Consider the following 22,366-nt stretch of genomic DNA (forward strand, 5'->3'; position numbering starts at 1 on the left):
GCCATGATATGAATATTCCTTATCACTCAGGCCACTCACATATGGACACTAGTCTTAAGTCCTTTGCACTACTTCCAGCACTTTTTTCACTATTGTGTGCCTCTTCTATTATCATTGCCTTTCTCTTGTTTTGTATATATTCCTCTTGATTATATACATTTCTCCTGTTTGGTATTTATTCCTGCTGTCTTACTATTTATATTTTATTCCTGCACAGTTGGTGTGGAGCAATCCTAATTTCATTTCGATGTACTATGACAATAAAGGGCTATTCTATTCAATTCTATTCTTCAGATTTTGTGATGTGAATTTTATGTGTACATGCCCCAGAAAATAATATTTATTTGTTAAGAATCCATATATGTACAATTCAGTAAAACAATAAACATTTTTTTTTATAACGTCTCGTGTAATTGAAGATTTCCCTGGTGTTGCGTTCGAAGCCCTTTTTTACGACAGCACTTGAAGGCCACATTCATTACGGCGCAGGCTGTCATGGCGCAGAGGAGGCCAGATAGATCAGCAGCGTCAAACTTTAATTTCGGCTCTATTTCCAAGATGTTCGAGCGTTACACCCTGTAAAATCATCACCAACCGTTGACGACACATATCGGTAAGTTGTCTAAAACTGAGTCAGCCTGCTTTTCGCGACAGTTACTTGTTCCGAGCGGCGGGCAGCCTCACGTTAGCTGTAACGTTGGAAAAATGTCGTTCGTATAAATATGACTTTACTTTGATGATCGCAGGCGGTGTTGACTGTTTAAAATGGGAGCTTTCGCATCCAAATAGCGTTCTGCATGCAGCTTATGTATTGTTATAAACACCACATGCTAATGAAAATGGTTTTTAACCACATAAACAAGTCAATACATGAAAGTAATTGGCTAAACAGAAGTTGCTAACAGTTTCCATCAGTGTATTTTCCCATTATGTTAATAGGTTTGCTTTAGCTGTTATCGACCCTGCTCTGGACCTGTCAGTGTATCTGAACTGTGGCTGAACATTATCTAGACCATTTGAATATTATCTTGGACCAAGCATGGCTTATGAGAGGGAGCAGGGAACATTTTTTTCCTCCTAAGCATTTCAGGACTAAAGCCTCACTGTGCTCAGTAATGTGGACATGTATGGCTGCACGAGCTGAGTGATAAAAGTGTTTGTGCAAGTTTTATTACAGGAGCATGAATTAGAGGAATTCGAGGGAACAGATGAAAGAACATTATTTAGAGAAGTCATTCCTGCCAGTAAAGGCTGAGTCATAATGCAGAAACAAATGTTCTGCATGGCACTTAAACTCATTCTGCTCACTGTTCCCTGCATAAGTTAATGAATAATGCCTTGATTATTCATTTGGCAACAGATGGATTCTTTCACTGAATGTGCCACTTACAGGGTACATTAGTGGAAAAAAATAGAGACATAAAAGGACTGGTATAACTGTACATTTAAAATATAGTTGCTGGTAAGTCTAATCTTTAAAGGTGCGTCGTATTTTATAAGCTGATAATAAATTTCGCATGCACAGATAATCTGGAACACGCCCAATAAAATAAGATGTGTCTTTTAATCCTGGAGTCATGTCTCATGTTATGCCCAAATGGTGAACGCAACACAGCCACAACAATCAGCGATCATAACTTTAGTTGTAAACTAAACGAGTTCTGTGTTCTGTTCCTCGTATAACATCAGGGTCACTGCTGAAGTTGCACCAATCCATTCTTCATGGACATAATTTCTAGAGGGACTTCTAATGATCACATCATGAAATTTGACTATTATATTTGAAATGGTTATTAACTGTTTTGTGGGAAGTGTAGTGGTTAGCTGTGTCACCTGACATGAAGAAGTTCAGGGTCGTGAAATGTTTTGCTGGTCAGCTAGTGATTCTGTCTCTGTGGATTTTCTAAGGAGTCCAAATACAGGTTTGATTGATTTGGTAATTATAAATTGGCTGTATGCATAAATGTGAGGATGAGTGAGTTTTTTCATCTGGGGAATAAAACAAATAAGCAAACCAAAAACATATCTCTGGCATATTTAATGACCTATGTCACTGAAAAGCAAAGGTAATTCGATGCTTTTTGTTGGTTAAAACATGTTGTCTTGTAATTGTGTAATTTCAACAGTGAAACCACTCTGTTTAGATCAGTTTCTGCTGCAGCAACATACAAGAATCCGTTAAGTCTCATAATATCCTGCATCCAAGTGTTAATCCTTCTAGTAGCTTCATGCTGGCCCTCAGTAGAGGAGTAGTGGTGTTGCCTTTTTAAGGCCAACACAGCCTCAGCTGTGGACAACCCAAGACTTTCATGTCACTCCACTCTGATGTTTGCCTTTGCCTCAACAGCCTGGAGCAGCAGCAGAGAGAGGGAAGCTGTCTTTGTGTGGTTGTTATCCTGCCAGGTTCTGGCTGAAACTGCATGAACCTGAATATTGTTATGTACTACATTATGTACTATCTGTACTACAAAACGAGTTCACCATACCCAGTGTATCTTTCTGTTATCTGGAATCACTTACCTCAACATCGGCTGTCGGGATAAGCAGTCAAGCAGATGGTGCAGACACAAGCACACTGAAAATCAGATAGTAATAGCATTAGTTCACTACTAATGTATAATAAACATGAACAAATTGCTATTCTGCTGAAAACGCCAGACGATTTTGTCATTTGTAAAACCACGCTGAAAGAACTCAGCACTTTGCTCATTCTTGACCGACAGCTGTATCACTGGTAGCTGACGCCTGCCACCTTTTACTTCTGGGCAACAAAGAAATGATGTAGCATCACAGAGCTTCCTGATTGTTGTAGCTAACCTTACATTTTGAGTTATTTTCTCAAAATGTCAGCTTATTAGCTTAAATAAGCTCAAAATGATATCATGTTTATATACTAATTTTAAGATGTATATTATTCAATTTAATATTGTCTTGGTAAAGCCTTGCAGAAACTCATTGTTTCAACTATGTAAATCTGTATGCGAGAGTTTTTCCTGCTGTTTTCTGCTTCTGATACTAATAGCAAAAATATGAAATGTAAATTGTCTTTGGTGGTCATTCCAAGCTTGCACCAACAAGGGGCAACCCTGGCACTGAGACTGAAGAGACTGAACACACTGTTCCTCCACCTATGGAACTCAGTTCCATGTAAATCAAGTCTGTCTTTTATTTACTCTGTTCACATCAACACAGCAGCTTCCAGATAAACATCTCCTCTCGGCAGATGCCAAAACAGTTTTATGAAGCTGTGGCACAAAGTCACATTTCCATTGAGTAAATCAGAATTTCTTTGGCTCGTGTAAATGTTGCACAAGGGCTTTTTTGACTATGTTTTCATTTTTGAGTTGTTTTTTTTTTTTTATATAGTTCCCTTGGGTTGTGTGCCTTTTGACCTTTTGCTTTTTAATTACTTAGCTGGTAAAGCGACAGCCTTAGCCGTCTCCTTTGGTGTAGTAGTAGTTCTACTCGGTGGCCTTCCACAATGACTGAACTCCTCACCCTATTACTAAGGCAGAGCCATTTCACCTCTCGGACAAATCTAATTTGTATCTTCTTCTGATAATGTTAACAAAATGATTGGGCAGAGATTAACACATTTATGACGTTTCTCAAAAACGATGAGTCATCTGGTGGCAGATGGCTGCATAACATAGGACGCAATAATTTACTGGCATTGGGCATCAATCAACATTTTAACGAATGGATTGAATCACTACTAAGTCTGGTACCGACTAGCGAGAACAGCTTATTAGTTGGCTAGTCAACTAGTTGCACACATCCCTAAATAGTAGGTCTGCTATATTGCTATCAACATTAATAAGAATTTAAAAAGTAAAGAAAAGATGGGGAAAACACCCTTCAACCATCTCATGTCCACCAGAGGGCACTCTGCAAATTCCCTGTTGATGACATGTTTGAAATGTAAAACATCAACCAGTTGATGGTTGATGCTCTATTGTTTTGCACTTGATGTAGGTTTCACCTAAATAACACAAGGAATTGTGTTCAGGCATCTGAATAGTGGGCCATGTCGGGCATGTCCAACTGGTTGGAGACCCAGGGCAGACCCAAGACATGACCCATGCAGGAGAGATTATGTTTCTCGATTGGATTGGAAAATGTTTCACTGTTTCCTCAAAAGAGCTTGATGTAGTGACCAAGCAGAAGGTCTGGGCATCTATGCTTTAGACTGGTTCCCCTGTGACCCAGATAAACAGAAGATGAACTGGTGATTGAGGTTGTGTATATGTAATCTTTTTGCTCATCTATTCAGCAAAATGCAGCTACAAAGACATCTTTTTTGACTTGTCAGCACACTCCAAGAAGGCATTCTATAAATATAAACATGAAATAAGTAATAACTACCCGTGTATGCTAAGGTCCAGAGAGGGCCATTTTTCTGTCTGTTTCTGCTGCTGCCAAAATTAATGAATCAATCCTAAAAGACTATTAATGTCGAATTTTCGTATTAAAGTAACAACGGCAAATGTCCAATAAGAGCTTTGTCTCATGAAACTGTATTGAACAACCAATGGACCAGTTGATCCTGTGCATCAAATAAAATGTCTTGATATTTGTTGGATAGATTGCCAAGAAATCTGCTTAGTCTGTGTTGCAGCTCTAGCAGGCCTTCCCAGGTGTTACCTTTGTGGGTGTGTCTGTTTTCACGCTCCACCATCTGTGCAGCTGATTTCCATCACCAATTAGGGTTGGAGTGCTTATTGCCAGTCAGAGGAGAGTTCTGATGATAGAGTGCTATTCTCTTGGCAATATCTCAACTGTGTGTTTGTGGGTTTCTGTTCCTTGTGGACAAAAGTGTGTTTAGGGTTAAGATTGTGACTTACTGCTATTTCAACCAGCTTCTGGGTTTTGCTCTGCATTACTTACTTTTTTGATAGTGATAATGGCTTTTCTGGCTCTTTTAGTTAAATTATTAATTTTTTATTTTATTGCCACTGTTTCCTTTTTCAACCAGCATGCCTTTATTGTTACTTGGGTGATGTAATAGTCCCCTTAAAATTGCTTGTACTAATCTTGTTGCACCAATACTAAGCCTAAAAGTTTTCTTTGCTATTTGGGTTTAAGATCTGGGAAAACTAATTTAATTCATCTCTTTCCAAAAGATGTTTGTTTTTGTTGCTCATTTGCAAATGAAGGATGGTAAACATGTTAAACCTCATACCAGCCACGCAAGCTGATATGATTTAGCTCAAAGTAGACCTGTGCAGTACAGTCTCACAGAGCTGCTATTATGGCTGTGGTTTCTGTGCCTCATTATAGGATGTTTGAACTCTGATTCAGTGTACTGGGTTCATTTAGATGTCAAAGTAACCTCAGAGTTTCTATTTACAGTTGTTCTAATTGTTTGTCTGGATACGAGAACAACCATTTGAAGGAATAGATATGATAGATTTATTAAATATGTCAGCCGTCCTGCATTTTTAGCTTAGCTTTTGACTAACATCATTATCCTTTGTTTTTATAACTTGGACTGGTCTCTCTGTGCTCTTTACTCATAGCGTTAAGATTGTTTCCACACCTCGGCTGTTTGCCTCCCTACGGAGTACACATTTGTCAGCTATTCTTGGGTTGTTGGTAAACACACTGAGTACAAGTTGCTCAGTAGTCTGCATACTACATTTAGTAAGCCTTGTGTTTTGGAGGGGGCGGTATGTTTGCTTTATTGAACTTCTTTTTGAGCTAATTTACAGTCACTTTATTAAATGTAGTTTGTTTCACTGGATTTTTACTTTATTTTATTTAGATTTTTACTTTTTTGTTAGTTTTTTTTTTATTATTATTATTTTCAGCGTCTTTTATTTTGTTGTCTACTTCATTTAAAATATTTTTGTGGTTGCATTTAGTGTTTTGTCTGCTGTAACTCAAAGATGCTCTTTGGTTTCACTGCACATCTTTCCCATTTTCTTAGCAAAATATAAAGAAATTAGGGGTGGCAAAATACTTTTGCACTGTACTATTCAAATCTATTTGTGCCTTACTGTATGTTTAGTAAGGTAAACTATTTCAGGTAAATATGTGTGTACATTTTCAGTTTCACCTCTTTCCGCTTAGCAGAACAAAGTATTTGTAGTTGTTTAAGTGGGACATCTGAATGTTATATTTTCAGTCTTTGTAGTAGAGACAGTGGGAGTAATAAATCGTTTCACGACTGAGTGAAATGCCATAATCTCTTCAAACATAATGACAATCACTTACACAGAAGTTGGGGACATGTGTTTTCTCAGTGCAGGCTGAGTTGTGATGCCCTGCCTGCCCTTCAGGAGAGGAGTTTGATCCCTCGCAGAGCTATTTGGACCTCTGCATTGTTGAACCCTGGTGTTGAATGTGAGCTAAATCCTTTGGCCAGAGGAATAGGAGCTTTATTACAACCTTTAAACAAATCTCTGTAAGGAGATACCTGTGTGTTTAGAGAAGGAATGATTATCTCCAAATACTGACAAGAATCTTGCATGAGATTTAATGCAGGTTTCTATTAACCACCCTACCGTCTGGTCTTGTTCTCCTGGTGATTTAATAGGATTGTATAACTGAAATTCAATGCTGGTACGGGTTAAACTGTACTTCTCAGGAAGCAGCTGCAGAGGAGATGCAGGAATTTGTTAACATATGTTTACTTCAGAATTTAATCTGTTTAATGTTTAATCTGTTTTTCCGGAGTCACAATTTGATGGATAGACTATCTCGTGTTTCTTCAAACAGTATAAAAAACATCTAATACATCCATGTTAGGAGATTTTTATTTTTATTATTTTATCTCTGACCAAACCTGGTACTAGCTATTATTTTCAGTTAAGACTTACTTTCTGATGATTTTCTTAATCAATTCCTTTGTCTGTAGTGATTTAGAGGCCGATATGTTGCCTTTAAATTGCCCTTTGATCACGAGTCCAAATCATAAATACATTATTTAAATGCTGCTTTCTTTCCCGCTAGGAATCCACTGTTTTAGCACATGTCAACAAAGTTCATAAGCAAAAAAAAAACAGCAAATGAAATCTGTGGTTGATATTTTTCCTAAAATATTAACCCTTACCTTGTTTTTCTATCTCAGTCAGACTCATCTTGTAGCTGTAAAGTGTAAGCTAAAATGGCGATGGTGAAAGTGGTCAGCTTGAAACACAGGGATTCACAAAACAGTGGGTGATGTCCTGGTGGTCAAGCAACAAAACTACTGTAGTATTTCCAGAACCCTTTCTTTAAGTTTTTCATCTAGCAATTAGTTTTCACTGCTGCTGGCATATGACATAATAAACACAGAGCAACATGAAGTTTAACTGAATGAATTGGTAGCATAGATCTGTTCACAATTTCCACTTTAGATTTTTGAGTCAGGATCAAACAAATATCTGGTCCAAGCTATCTGGGATAGCCAAAATATTGAATGGCACAAAAAAAATTGGGGGCTTTGCGTTGTGGAGAAGTAATGATCATGCCACTGAAGCTTCTTCTTAGTTAAGAGTGGAATTTTTGAGGACAGACTAATGTGAACAAATTTACAAGCCAAATTCGGACATCGCTTTAAAAACTCCAGAGTCCGGTAGGAACTCTTTAAGGCTGTACTGCTTTAAATGTAATGCTGAAGACAGCATGACATCACCATTTTAATTTAGCAGTTTCCATATGTAAAGTCAGTGGAAGTGTTTTGAATTTTATCCAAACAAACTTGTTTGTCTGACCCGCATACTACGAGTATGTTTCTAACAGAGGAGCGGGTCTTGTTAATGTCTGTGTCCTGTGATCCAAGCAGATCTGTGATTCTTTGCTGCTTTGCTAAGAAATTTTTTAGGTATTAGGAGAGGAAGCTGTGTTTTGGTCTGCTGCTGTGCTCCAGGTTTGGAGGAGGCCCAGGCTCAGCTGGCTTTTCTCTCAAAGACTGACTGACCACAGAGACATACCAGTGTGGAGGGGGGGTGGTTACACTCTCCCCACAGCGTCAGCCCACTGCATGTTAGGTGTTTCCCCCCCCCACCCTTCTCTGAAAATGGACACTGCTGGTGTATTTATAAACCCCAACCTCAGCCAGGCTCTCTGTCTTAAACACAGTTAAGGAGCTGTTCGTATTCAGAGTCATGCTGAGCTTTGCTGTCGTGCTTTCTAGACGTTGAATTCTGTCGCTTTGCTTGTGAAACGTTGCCTGGAGGCTCATCAGGTAGGAGAAGAATATATTTGAGCTAAAAACTTTACATTGATTATTCTAATTGGTGTGCTCACATATGACTGTATTATTTCTGTAATGATCACTGTGTATTATAGAGATTTGCTTGTCTTGTTGTGGGAATGACTCTTTTTTTTTTTCTTTTTTTTTTTACCAGTTTTCTATAACGGTGAAGTTTCACCGAATGTCATTTAATATCAAAGCCAGTAGTAAATTTATCAGTATAGACAGCTAAGTGTTTGTCTATGCTTGACGCTGGTATACTGCAGCGATTAGTCAGATGACTAGTAACTTTTTTAATGTACATATTCATCATGCAAACATCTCAAAGATCCTTTTCATCTTCTCCGTAGGGGGTTTTGAAATTGGGGGGAAATTTCATCCCTAAAATGCTTCCTATAGGGGAGATTAGGGGATAAAACTTGTGAGCTTCACTACAGGGCTTACAGTTTTTCCTTTAGGCTGTATTTTATTTTTCTACCCTAACTTCAACATCTTTCCTGTCTAACTCGGGACTGTATATTTCACACATAGAGCAGCTGATGTCAGTGTTGTAATTTAGAGCAACAAAAATATTCTGAACCAGTTAGCCTGAAAATGTGCCTGTCAGAGGGAGCAAAAGATTCCGATTTTGTATATTTGTGCCGTTCCTTTGATACGGGGTGTGTGTGTGTGTGTTTTCAGTGGGTTCCTTTCTCATCCATTGACTTACATTTTTAGCCAGCAGTCAAATTTACAAGCCTTCAACTTCACATCTGAACCCTGTCTGGGTAGGATAATAACTTCCAGAAACAGCAGAGGAAACTTGTAGTCTTGCAAACAAATGGAAAGTTGAGCAAAACATTATTAGGTAACTGAAATTAGGTGTAAGAACTATTTGTGTTACAAGTTGTAATTTTGTGGAAATGGAATGATTATCTGCATTACCTGCGGTTCCACGCTCGTGAAAATTTGTTTCTCTTGGTCACACACGACTAAAAACGAAATATCTTAAGGGGCCACACAGGAAACGACTAACAGTGGCATGGCAGCCACAGGCTATATAGTCAGTGACAGTCAGTGGCTTCAAGAGGTGAAGGGTGAAATAACAGCTGACAGTAGGTGGGTCCCAAGTTAAATTATTCACAAGTTTAAGGTGATTAAAGTTATTATCAAAGAGAGAACAGGACATAAATGTATGAGAAGGTGGTAAATACATTAGAGGATTCCCTTGGTAACTGGAGGCTGGAATGTCTGTTAGTGACCAACTTGTAAAGTTATGTGCAACAAGTTTCCTGTGTTGACGGATAGTCTTTTCTTAAAAATGAACTTATAGAAAACTGTTGTTGTTGTTGTTGTTGTTGTTTTTTATATATATAGTTTTTTGACCAAAGGGCTAAAAACTGCAGCCCTTTGTGGTGTTTTGAGTGAAATTTGACTTACATTACTTGTGTTGATCTGTTTCAGATGAAAGCAGAGTTTTGAGATCGACCATTGGAAAAAGAGAGACCCTAAAAGAGGAGAAATGGAAAAGCCAGTGTTGCAGACACAGCCTTCCACCTTGCCTTTTTTCGACACGGCCCACGCCTTCAACCTGCTTCGAGGAATTCACGAACTGCGTGCCGAACGAAAGTTTTTCGATGTGACTTTATGCGCCGAGGGCCGTGAGTTCCACTGTCATCGCACGGTGTTGGCCGCTGCCAGCACCTACTTCCGAGCTATGTTTGCAGGGACACTCAGGGAGAGTGTTATGGACCGGGTTGTTTTACACGAGGTGTCAGGTGAGCTCTTAGGTCTGCTGGTGGACTTCTGTTACACAGGACGGATCACCGTCACTCAGGATAACGTGGACCTGCTGCTGAAGACGGCCGATCTGTTTCAGTTCCCCTCAGTCAAAGAGGCATGTTGTGCTTTTTTGGAGCAGCGGTTGGATGTTTCCAACTGTTTAGAGATCCAGGACTTTGCAGAGGCCTATGCTTGCAAAGAGCTGGCAGCCAGCGCGCGACGCTTTGTCCTCAAAAACATAATGGAGCTAGCTAAAGGGACAGACTTTGAACGCTTGGCATGGAAACGCCTCCTTGAGTTTGTGTCGGACGATGAGCTTTGTGTGGACAAGGAGGAGACAGTTTATCAAATTGCAGTGCGTTGGGTGAAGGCTGATCTCCAGCGACGACTCCACTATTGGCCCGAGCTCCTCCAGCAAGTCCGACTCCCCTTTGTCAGGAGGTTCTTCCTGTTGGCCCATGTGGAGAGCGACCCACTTGTCTACCTTTCACCTACCTGTCTCCGTATGGTGAATGAAGCGCGTAGCTTCCAGTCCTGTGAATACGACCGCCACGACAGACCTTGTCATCGCATGCGGCCTCGACCGTCCACGGGATTGGCAGAAATCCTGGTGGTGGTAGGAGGCTGCGACCAGGATTGTGATGAGCTGGTCACAGTGGACTGTTACAACCCTCATACTGGACAGTGGCGCTACCTGGCTGAATTCCCCGACCACCTGGGAGGAGGCTACAGCATAGCAGCACTCGGAAATGATATGTATGTCACAGGTAAGCTATCTGAAGACATTAAAACTAAGGCTGTGATGCTGATCCAGTCCAATCCAGTTTTATTTAGCACTTTTTAAAAACAAGTGTTTGAGAAAATGCTGCACAAAAACACCACAGCAAAACAATAAACAATAAATCATTCAATACAAGATTAGAACACAACATTTTCATACTCAGTTAAAAGCTGTTGAGTAAAAAATTGTTTTATGACGCATTTTAAAAACAAGCAACTAGCTGGACATCCTAACATGGGCAGGGAAATGATTCCACGGTTTGGGGATGATTGCCTCTGTTTTGGGGGGACTAGCAGGAGGAGCTGGTCCACTAACCTCAGTGACATTAAAGGTTTTAAAAACAAATAATAAAGTAAAGCATTGCTAAGGCCAATGTAAATTGTGTTACAATAGTCCAGATGATAAAACCATCAATAAAATGTTCAAAAACTTTAAAATATAACCCAGATTTGACCTTGTATTAAAGCCTCAACTGGTAAAAACTCGCATTAAATATAAATATGTATCTTTATCTTGTTTATCTTGCTTAAAATCACAGTCCAGTTTGACACCAAGGTTGGTTACCATGATTTTTACAGATTTGAGTCATCTTAACCATAAAATAGATATTGGCAAGCATTTTATTTGCCCATAGCCATAACCATTGTGACATCACCATTTGTATTTAGAAGCCTCAGCTCTAGCATTATGGAGGTTCTGCTGTTTATTAATAAACCGCAGTCTCTACGGCTACTGATTTTGTGTGAACAAGGAGAAGCGAGTCAGGACACAGTGTGCTGACAGAACAGCAGTGGTGTTATCTTTATCATCACCATCATTACCAGTAACTGAGCATGTCTGAACAGTGTGAAATCTTCTTGAGAAATCATCATAGACCTGCCCTTTAGGCTTGTGACTCCTACAAGATTCTGATGGTGGGCTACAAAGTTAGCAGTGTTACCTCAGTGGCAGAAATAACAGCCGTATATGATTGCATAATGTTGTCAAGCGGATTTACTGTTCCTAACATTTGATACGCTTTCTTTAAATAAACATACTAAGAGGAGTTGTTTAGAAGATGCTGTAATTTTCACAGTCTGGTGATTCCAGATGGTGACTTTTAAATGGGGATTTCCAGACTTAAAGCAAAGCTTCTATACAAAACAAGAGCACTTTGAGACTGTCCACTGAGACAGATCTTTTCTTGACAGATGAAAATGTCTTCCAGTTTAATTTGTATTTGTGCAGATATGTTATGAAATGTTTATTTGGCTCTGTCTTTTTGGAAGAGTCCCAAAAATTAATGGATGCAGAACCAGGTCTGGGTCATATCCAAAGGTTCACTTAATAGTTGGACCTCTGGTAAAATCTTTCATTCATATCTGCAACGACCTCTCTGAGTAATGCTGCTAACATTCAGGCCAACCAGATCAATCACATTACCTCCTTGGCTGGTGATAAAGACCTTCAAAATGACTATCTTGTACACTAATTTAGAAATAAAATCCTACACCACTGATTTCTTAACCGTGGCTGTTTAGGTTGTATCAAATTTAACTTCAGGGGTTTTCCCTGGCTCAAAATGGACCTCTGTGGGGTCCATAAGGATAATCAGCTTTCATCTACAGCAGATGCAATGAATCTTTATTAATGCATTTGGCAAATATGTGCAATTTTATGATATTTCTGACCATTTCTAACCAAGAAGACACATATCTGTGTCCTTTAGGTGGCTCTGATGGCTCCCGCCTCTATGACGGTGTGTGGCGCTACAAGTCCAGCGTGAACGAATGGACAGAAGTGTCACCCATGCTGAAGGCTCGTGAATATCACAGCTCCTGCATCCTGAAGGGCCAGCTGTATGTGGTGGCTTCGGACAGCACAGAGCGTTACGATCAGGCTCTGGACTGCTGGGAGGCCCTGCCAGCCATGCTGCATCCGATGGATAACTGCTCCACCACCGCATGCAGCGGACGCCTGTATGCCATCGGCTCTCTGACCGGTGAGGACACCATGGTCATCCAGAGCTATGATGCAGACACCAACCGCTGGACCATGGTCAACTGTGGACAGCTGCCTCCGTGGTCCTTCACACCGAAAACTGTTACCCTAAATGGCCTCATCTACTTTGTCAGGTGAGGCAGAATCTTTTCCAGTTATTTCTTACATCTTTAATTTACTTTTTGCATTTAGACTATAGTTTTAAAACAGTAAACACCAGGGACAGAATGTAATTAAGTACATTCGCTTAAGTAATTTGTTTAGGAGGAGACTTAGCTGTATTCTTTATATTTGTCTACTTTATCTTCAAGGGAAATGCAATTTTTACTTGAAAACACGAGTTATGTAAATGTATATTTATATTTAAATGCACTTAATTCAAACTGCTCTTGTTTTTCATTTTTATCTTAAATACTTATCTTACGATTTATGTGTACAGGATCTGAGTCGTTCTTCCACATGTGCTAACAGCAACAGTGTTAAGCATACTCCTGAAGGGTCTAATAAATGGTTTTTAAAAAGGGTCAAAGTTGCAGAGAAGTAATCTGAAATCCCTTTTTTTCATTGAGTTTTCATTGTTTTCAGGAGATTTTTTTTTATATGAGCTTGTGCAATGATTTTACTTGCCCTGCCCACTTGAGATCAAATTGTGCTGCTTGCGGCCAATGACCTAAAACGACCCTGGTGCCACCCGATTTAGACTTTCACAGAATGAGGGACACTGGACCACATGACACACTAGTGTTGATCTTTTCTATCCAGTTCTTTCATGTTGAAAGATCAATTTAGTTCTTTGGGCTCTGCATTTGTTATTTAATATAACAAATACTACATCAATTTGCCACTGACTGCTGATGAGGTTGGTCTTTACATATAAGAGAAATAAACATGTTTTGACTGGGTTGTTAGATTTGAAGCTGGGATTGTTTTGTTGCTTTGGCAGCTCTTTGACTTGAGTTTCTTTCTATTTGCAGGGATGACTCAGCTGAAGTTGATGTTTATAATCCTCAAAAGAACAAGTGGGACAAAATTAGTCCGATGACCCAGGTTAGTATTTCACACCAGGTGCTTATGTGCTCCAATAGCAGTCATTGTGATCTGATCCCTGTCCTTAGGCAGAAGAGCACAAATGTCACTCAAACTAAGTCAGTTGCAACATGATGATAAATGCATGAATAAAAATAAACGTATCCACATTTTTCACCTCCAATTTCAGTTTAGGACAACCCCACCTTATCACAAATTGACTGGCTTGCCAGAGAAACAAATGAGATAATTAGAGAGAGTGTACAAAGCCTTATCTTCCACTAGCTCATTTAGTTTTTTAGCTTTGTATTTGTGATCTCAGGAAGATACGTTTAATAATATATCTGTTACTTTTTCCAAAGAAAAGCAATATTTCTCTTATGACAATATGTTGAGAAAGTGGTTGTACATACAGTATGTTCAGGGAGTTGTTAGTCTGGGACACATATGATGCTCCTTTTAAATAAGCATTTTTTGTTTTCGTTGAATTGGAAAAAAAATCAACTTATTATATACAATAATGGATCAAAGGCTACACAAAGAAAAAAAATGTCTGTTATTATGAATTATAGCAAAAATACATGCTTAAAAATTTTGTTTTCTTTTTCAGGTCCATGTTGGAGGCAGTGTGGCGGCCCTGGGGGCTAAATTGTACGTGTCTGGTGGTTACGACAATACGTTTGAGCTGTCCGATGTCGTAGAAGCCTACGACCCGACCACCCGCACTTGGAGTCTTGCTGGACGATTACCTCAGCCGACCTTCTGGCATGGCAGCGTCAGCATTTTCCGGCAGTTCATGCCCCTAGTGTCGAGCGCATTCGAACCCACTGACGTACCCGAGTCAAACGGCATTCTCCTGCACCGGCATCACCGACACCACGCGCTCCACAATCTCAATAACCTCAACCAGAACCAGAATCAGGATCTGAACGCGGCACACTGATCTCAAAACCTCGAAACTCCCATTGACCATGTTCTCCCTCATCGTGCCCTCAGTGTACTGTGAATTTACCTCATCGCTTTGCTAAAGCTGTCAAAGTCAGAAAAGAAGACTGAGCTAGTCTTAGTCTGGACTGGACAGAAAGGCCTGGAGCCAGATGGATAGACACACACAGATATTTTATTTATCCCACAGGGGGAAAAGTCTAAGTTACATCAGCAACGCTATGAAAAACATCCATAAGCTTCTGCAGATTAGAGTGAAGTAATGTTTACGCACTACAGAAATGCATACCTGTTATTTTCTATAGTCACCTGATTGTTTTGTGCACAACTTCCAAGTCGTTTCACCACATTCACCACCTTTTGAGATTATTTGCATATTAATACTAGTGACAACCCAGCTCTCGCTAAACCTCTTTGTCTCTATCAGAAAACACTACACACAGCTGTGAATTTATAGCACTTACACAATAATGAATTTACCTGTAAAACATCTTGGCAGCATTGGTCAAATTTAATCTCCTCCTTATGATTTTTGATATATGCCTGGAATCCACATTCATCTTTTACATCTTTTACCAGTATATGTGTGAGAAATTGTCTATGCATGGATATATATTGTATAAACATTTGGCTCCTTTTATTCCCAGTGGACTGCATTATCCACTACACGGATTGCATTCTCGGGGGGCTCTGTACAAAAGCTCTAGAGAGCTGCTGGTTTTGTGGCTTAATAACCAGGCATGCAGTTTATTTTGGTTATACAAGAGAAACCACTTTGAGTTAGTGCTGAAATAATGAATTTATTATGTAGTTGATTGATGGAACTATTTTTATAATAGGTTAAATGTCAATGGTTTCAGCTTTAGCTGTGCTTTTTTGTATTTATATATTTATTCACATTGTAAACATTCAGCTTTAGACTGTTTGTTGGGTAAAATAAATATTTAAAGAGGTTATCATTCTGGTGTGCCAGGTTGTGATGGGGGTCCTAACTACCCTTACAGCTGGAGACCAGAAAGCTCCGACTTTCTGAAGAAGAACTGGATTGTGGTGCAGGGTCACTTCTAAGTTGTATCCATTAAAGTTCTTGCAGGTCAGTAATGCCTTACTGGCCTTGAGCTTGGACTCACCATTGGCTTATATATTTTGAGATTATTACCAACTGAAAGTAAAATTCAAATTAGAAAGATTAAAACGGGGGAATTTTTGCATTGAAGGTGGGCGTGTCAGGCATTTGTCAGCTGTGGCTGTGCATAAAAGGAAATGATGCAAATTCTCAACTTTATTGCATCAGTAAACACTTAACTGACTAGTTAATGGTCTCAGTTCCTTGTTTTATTTTTCTTTCACTACAGCATTTTCTAAAATATGGTTCTGTTTATAGTAAATTAGCTGGTAAAGCAGGGTGTCTTCGCTAAACTTGACGTTCCAGTGGTGTAGTATGTAAACCAGTGAGTAAGATCATGTTAGCTGCGTTTATATGTGACCTGTTGTGTTGACACTGTATCCAGCATCCATGCATGAACTGTAGTTATGGTGGAGATTATTTTCAGTGGCCAAAACCACACTTAAGAATTGAAACAGATGTGGTGAGTTATCAGAGAGGTCCACACAGTGTGCATCAACTTTAGCTTTTCTATGGGAACTATCTAATGATGTCAACTACACGGTGGATGGGAGTTATCTCCTACAGGGTGAGGTGTGTCTGCGTGTGGACATTTCTGTGTTCAGTGTGTTACTTATGAGTTTCTGTTGGTGTTTGTTTTGTTTTTCATTTATGAACATAGAAAAGTGAAAGTTAAAAGCGAAATCTCCTAAATCAAAGTCAGATTACAAAATGTGAATAAAACAGTTGAGAGGGTGCTGCGAGAAACACGATTAAATGGCAGTAACAGCTAAGCTTGAAGACATGAAGTTTTAAAATGAAGTAAATCTAAGGGTTGCAAGTAAGTGAGCTTAATAAAACTCTGAAGCTGCTGCTCGTCTCTGCTTGAGGCCTGCAGCTCGAGGCTACATTAGCTGCTACTGGCAGACAATCTGCATTATGGGTGACGTAGGCTTGGGTGAGGAGGGGAATAAAAACAACATATCTCTGGTTTTGCAGCAGTTTTGCTCTGAGTGGATTATTTCTTTAACAAGTAAAAGCCAAATATTTTAACAGAAACCACAAGAATCTGTTTGCATTCCAAAATCAAAATTGATATCCAGAACTAAACAGGCATACAGCCGTATGGTTAAAATGTTAATCCTAACCTGGAGGAATCGGTGTGCTGAGAAATCATCATAGTAGAATTTCAAGTTGGCTGCATGTGATGTTAACTTGCACTGAGTTGATTCTGTTTTTAGTGATTCTTGGGCTGCACGGCATGTCCTCATGACACTCTAGACTCTTAAACCGGGCTATATCAGCCTCTATAACCATGCATGAAGTTTTTTTGTTTTTTTTTATGTATTTCATTTAATGTTTAACGTTTTAATGTTTTCACTGTTATACTGTTTTCTTATTTATGGATATATTTGTGCTGTGATTGCTTCTGAAGTTCCTGCCTATCAGCTGCAAAAAGATCAGCGGCTCTTCGTAAACGCTGGTGATGAGTCGTCAGTTACAACTGGAAGTGCAAAAAAAATCTCAGTTTGTTGTCGAGTAGGATGTATTTTTGCTTCGTTTGAAGTACCGTAGTATATTTGTGTGTTTCCATGCTGTTGTCAATACACCATTGTTTTCAGTGTTCAGTCTGTGATGTTGAACAGGTTTGTAAATACAGTATATTCTTAACCTTATTTGCTGTGTTTGTACACTGTTTTCACGGTGGCTATTATAAATTAAACTGCAGGCAGGTCTGACGTAGTTTATTCTGCTGAGTCACAATGATTTGCTCTTAGCAAGGTTGCAGCAAATATTTCAGTGAAACAGTTGACAGTAGCTTCAAAAGACTGAAATAAACACGAGCTCACTAAAACATAAAAGCACATCTCAAGAAATATTATTAACCTGTGTGACATTTTAAAAACAATCTGCACCTGTTGCATCAGGAAAACAAATTCATTTGGCCAGTAAACATCAAAGGTGCTCTAGAATTTATCCTGACGAGTTTGTCACCAAATATATAATATAAATCTAAGAAATGTTTTGAAACCATTTCCGTCAGGTGTAATTTGGTATGTTTCTATCTGGCAGCAGTTGCTGTATGTGGCCATTACGACTTTGCAGTCCCTACCATCATTGCAGAGATTTGGGACAAATATTTAACATAAATTGCTCAAAAATATGCCTTTTACCTGTTGTGATACCTTTTGCTTATTGTGAAGGGAACAAACACAAGTATTTTAATCAAACATTTAAACGTAAACGTGAAAAAACATAACGGTTTGGAAAGTAGCAGGGAACTTTTCAGGTATTTGTTGTTCTCTAAATGTTTTACTCTGGCTAAATGTTCAGAAACCATGTGATAAGGATCATTTTTGCAACAAAAAATATTTCATAAAAAACATTTAAAACATTATTAAAGGAATTAAACTCTTCAAAATGAGCAACAGTTATGATGTTACGCATGTGAGTGAAGTTGGCCCCCCCGCCTTCTTCAAATCCAACAAAAGTGGTATCAAACGTTTGTGCTACGTTTGTGCTGGTTTGTGCAGCAAAAATTTTCATTTGTGCTACGATCATTTTAAAGATAGTAATAAAAATTTCTAGAGGTCATCAGAGGTCAACCAGCCCCCCCCACATTAATTAAATCAAACAAAATGGGTGTCAATCAACTGTGCTACGTTTGTGCTGGTTTGTGCTGCTAAAATTGTCGTTTGTGCTGCTTCTGTTTTAAAGATATTAATGAAAAGGTAAAGGTCAAAAGGTCAACCAGCCCCCCCACATTACCCAAATCAAACAAAATTGATGTTAAACGTTTGTGCTGCAAAATTTTTTGTTTGTGCTGCTATCATTTTAAAGATATTAACAAAAATTTCTAGAGGTCAACAGAGGTCAACCAGCCCCCCCACATTAATGGAATCAAACAAAATTGATGTCAAACATTTGTGCTGCAAAAATCTTTTGTTTGTGCTGCTAACATTTTAAAATTTTTAATAAAATAACGTCTTGATGCGTGCTTAATCATCCAGGTAAGTAAATCCCAAAAGGTTGATTCTGTTCATCTGGACATTTTCAGTTGGAGAAACGTTTCGTCATCATCCAAGTGACTTCTTCAGTCTCAGCTGACTGCAGGTTTCCCCAACCTTATAAACAGTACATTTGCATAGTGAATGAAACTAGCACCACTGAATGAACAAAGTGCTGGGGGGTTAGTTCCATAATTGTTAGTATGCAAATTCTTATGACCATTGATCAATGACAACTAATCAAAGCCTACTGATTAATGGCCATGAGTACCATTCACAGAAAGTGAGGAATGGCTACAATCACAGCATTGTAGGATGGCGAAAGATGTACCCTTGGGCCCCCCTTCTCGATTCAGAGATGGTCAGCATCCTGACAGCCCGATGGTCCCACATTCCCACATTCAGTGACAGGTTGTTGTAGCTGTACCACTCTGCCAGATGGTTAACTTCACCCCTGTAGTAGATCTCGTCGTGGGTCAGCACAGTAAAGAGAAGGGGGCTCAACACACATCCTTGGGGAGCCCCCGTATTCAGTGTTCTTGGGCTGGAGGTGTTGCTGTCGACCCGTACTATCTGCTGTCTTCCTGTCAAGAAATCTAGCAGCCAGTTATACAGCAAGGTGCTGATCCCCAGCAGATCCAGTTTGTGAATGAGTTGCTGGGGAATGATGATGCTGAAGGCTGAACTGAAGTCTATGAACAGCACTCTGACATATGAGTCTCTAGTGTTGAGATGTGTGAGGGCTGAGTAAGGGGCAGTTGAAATTCCATCATCACTTGAGCGTTTTGACGAAAGCAATAATTTGATTTGATGCATGACTAACCGTTCAAAGCACTTCATAATGATGGAGGTGAGTTTGACAGGACGGTAGTGCTTAAAGCAGGAGGTAGATGTATTCTTGGGTACAGTAATGATGGTGGAGGCTTTGAGGCATGTGGGAACGGCGGTACTGATTTTGGCAAGGGATCTCCACACACTGTCTGGGGATTGTGTCACCACGGTCTGCAGAGTGGGCTTGTAGTCTGTGATGGTTTGTATTCCTTGCCACTGCCTCCAAGTATCTCTGCTGTCGCTGAAGCTTTGCTGTAGCTGATGCCACGTGACAGGTTTGCCCTTGCTGTTCTTTGGCTCACCTAATTCCCGGCTCTGAAGGCTTGCATTTTTCAACCTTAGGAGCATTTAAACCTGACCTGTGAGCCATGGTTTCTGATTGGGCCGGACAGTGATAGGCCTGGTGTCACGACCTGCAGGATCGGCAAGGTGCTGATCAGAATCTCTCCACTCCTAGCCCTCCTTCTCTTCTCTTTTTCCCTCTCTCTCCCCCTCTCTCCTTCTCTGCCCTGTTTTGCAGGGGCGGAACTCATGGCGGCTTCACGCCCTCGGTCCACGCCTTCCTGGATTGGGAACACCTGGGCCTCATCAGACCAGCTGGTATATTAGAAGGAGGAGATCAGCTGTTCAACGCTGGATTGTTGTGAAGGCTCTAGTCAGTACACGTCTAGCTCAAGTTTCCTGTGCCTCCGTCTCAGAGACTTAACGAGTGTTTCTTTGTTCCTAGATTCCCCGTGTTTCCCCGTGTGGAGTGTGGAAGGAGTGACTGGTCGCTAGTGGAGAAGAGAAAGGTTGAACTGAGCGCGTGTGTGATTTCCCCGTTTTCCCTGGAGCCCTGGACCCCTGCCCCTCACGTCTTGTATATAGCACTAACCCCGCACTGTCTGTACATACACTTGGTGAAGATCTGTAAATAAACCGTCTCTGTTTAAACGCTACTCATGAGTCCTGCGAGTGGATCCTCTAAGCAACCCGTGACACCTGGTCTCTGTGACATCATCGATGCATTTTGGGATGTAGGCAGTAACAGTTTCTGTATATTCCTGAAAGTCTGTGGTGTTGTCGTGTGTAGCAGCCTGTGGTGGAAAAGCAGTCTTGCAGTGCCTCTGAGGACCCTTCTGGCCACACCTGTACCTGCTTACGAACTGGTTTGGTGACTTTGACCAGGGGCCTGTGGGAACCCATGGCACACCTAGGTTTCTGCCTGTACTGACCCTTATGCAAAATAGGTGGAATTAAGACACAGTTCCAAAAGCAAACACAACTGATCAGTGCTGATAGTGGTCCTGTTGCTGAGGTTGGGGTGATCCTGTAATCTCTTATGAACGACCTCCAACGCTTCTATGACTGGGATGCAAGTGAAGACAAATGTAACATCTCTCTCTCACTGTACATGTACTGTTTATAAAATTAGGGAAATTGAAATTGATGTCAAACATTTGTCCTGCAAATTATTTTTTGCAGGACAAATGTTTGACATCAATTTTGTTCGATTTGAAGAAGGTAGGGGGGCCAATTTCACTCACATGTGTTTATAAGGTTGGGAAACCTGCAGTCAGCTGAGACTGAAGAAGTCACTTGGATGAGTGACGAAACGTTTCTCCAACTGAAAATGTCCAGATGAACAGAATCAACCTTTTGGGATTTACTTACCTGGATGATTAAGCACGCATCAAGACGTTATTTTATTAAAAATTTTAAAATGTTAGCAGCACAAACAAACATTTTTGCAGCACAAACCAGCACAAACGTTTGACATCAATTTTGTTTGATTCCATTAATGTGGGGGGGCTGGTTGACCTCTGTTGACCTCGATAAATTTTTGTTAATATCTTTAAAATGATAGCGGCACAAACAAAAATTTTTGCAGCACAAACCAGCACAAACGTAGCACAAACGTTTAACATCAATTTTGTTTGATTTGGGTAATGTGGGGGGGCTGGTTGACCTTTTGACCTTTACCTTTTCATTAATATCTTTAAAACAGAAGCAGCACAAACGACAATTTTAGCAGCACAAACCAGCACAAACATAGCACAGCTGTTTGACACCAATTTTGTTTGATTCCATTAACTTCTTAAGCCCCAAGGGGGTTTCTGAGCTTCCTGCTCGAAAATGTAATGCCCAAATTTAATTGATTATTTCTCTGCAAGTACAAACTCTGTCCTTAAAATCTTGGTATCAAAATAAAGCTAACACTCTAATTTCATCAGAGGTGTAAATATTGAAGCAGATATTACTGTGTCAAAGTTACTGAGACTGGAACACAGAAAAAGTAAGTAGATTTTATCCTCGCCTAATTATTTATTTATTATTATTTTTTTAGCATATAACCCTTTGGAAAATATGCCTCAGATCACATTTGGTTCCAGAAATCCAGTAACCAACATATAAACATCATCTGTGCAAAGATTTATGTTTCTAAAGTGAAACAGTGAAAAATTACAGCCCTGTCAATACATGAATATCCAGACGTTGTACAAAAATGTCCAATTTTGGCACACAATTGGTCACCATGCCAGTTGATTTTTTAGGTATTAAAGAGCAGAAATTAATAAATTTTATTAACAGGCCTAAAAATGCTTTTTTGTAAATATATTTTTGAAGAATTAACCATACATTTACATGGCAATGGCCCTTTTCTGCAGCGCATAGAGCGTTTGATTGGCCTCTGGCCCTTTAAACTCCGAGGAGCTGTAACTTTGATTTCTTTTTATCAATTTGCGTGATTGACACCTCTTTTTAATGGT

General features: G+C 39.8%; 1 protein-coding gene across 2 annotated transcripts; it reads left to right on the forward strand.

The window, feature by feature from the left end:
- Positions 1–474: 474 nt before the first annotated feature.
- Positions 475–17,453, forward strand: klhl21 (kelch-like family member 21). 2 transcript variants are annotated; one of them, XM_006794026.3, is made up of 5 exons: positions 475–613; positions 9,623–10,707; positions 12,430–12,835; positions 13,676–13,748; positions 14,338–17,453. In XM_006794026.3, exons 2-5 carry the CDS (start codon positions 9,681–9,683, stop codon positions 14,668–14,670), a joined length of 1,839 nt encoding a protein of 612 aa, XP_006794089.1. In that variant the 5' UTR covers positions 475–613; positions 9,623–9,680; the 3' UTR covers positions 14,671–17,453. The 2 variants fall into 2 exon arrangements, with proteins under 2 accessions (XP_006794089.1, XP_087689744.1); XM_087833618.1 differs by lacking the exon at positions 475–613 and adding an exon at positions 8,066–8,170.
- Positions 17,454–22,366: the final 4,913 nt, after the last annotated feature.

Source organism: Neolamprologus brichardi, chromosome 20 (genome assembly GCF_056152115.1).
Source record: "Neolamprologus brichardi isolate AB-2024 chromosome 20, ASM5615211v1, whole genome shotgun sequence".
NCBI lineage: Eukaryota > Metazoa > Chordata > Actinopteri > Cichliformes > Cichlidae > Neolamprologus > Neolamprologus brichardi.

Bases quoted from the DNA above. Each gene is read 5' to 3' on its own strand.
- klhl21 (XM_006794026.3), top strand. From the start codon at position 9,681: ATGGAAAAGCCAGTGTTGCAGACACAGCCTTCCACCTTGCCTTTTTTC. The intron at 12,836-13,675 runs GTGAGGCAGAAT...TTCTATTTGCAG, and splicing joins GGCCTCATCTACTTTGTCAG to GGATGACTCAGCTGAAGTTG. The intron at 13,749-14,337 runs GTTAGTATTTCA...TTTCTTTTTCAG, and splicing joins AAATTAGTCCGATGACCCAG to GTCCATGTTGGAGGCAGTGT.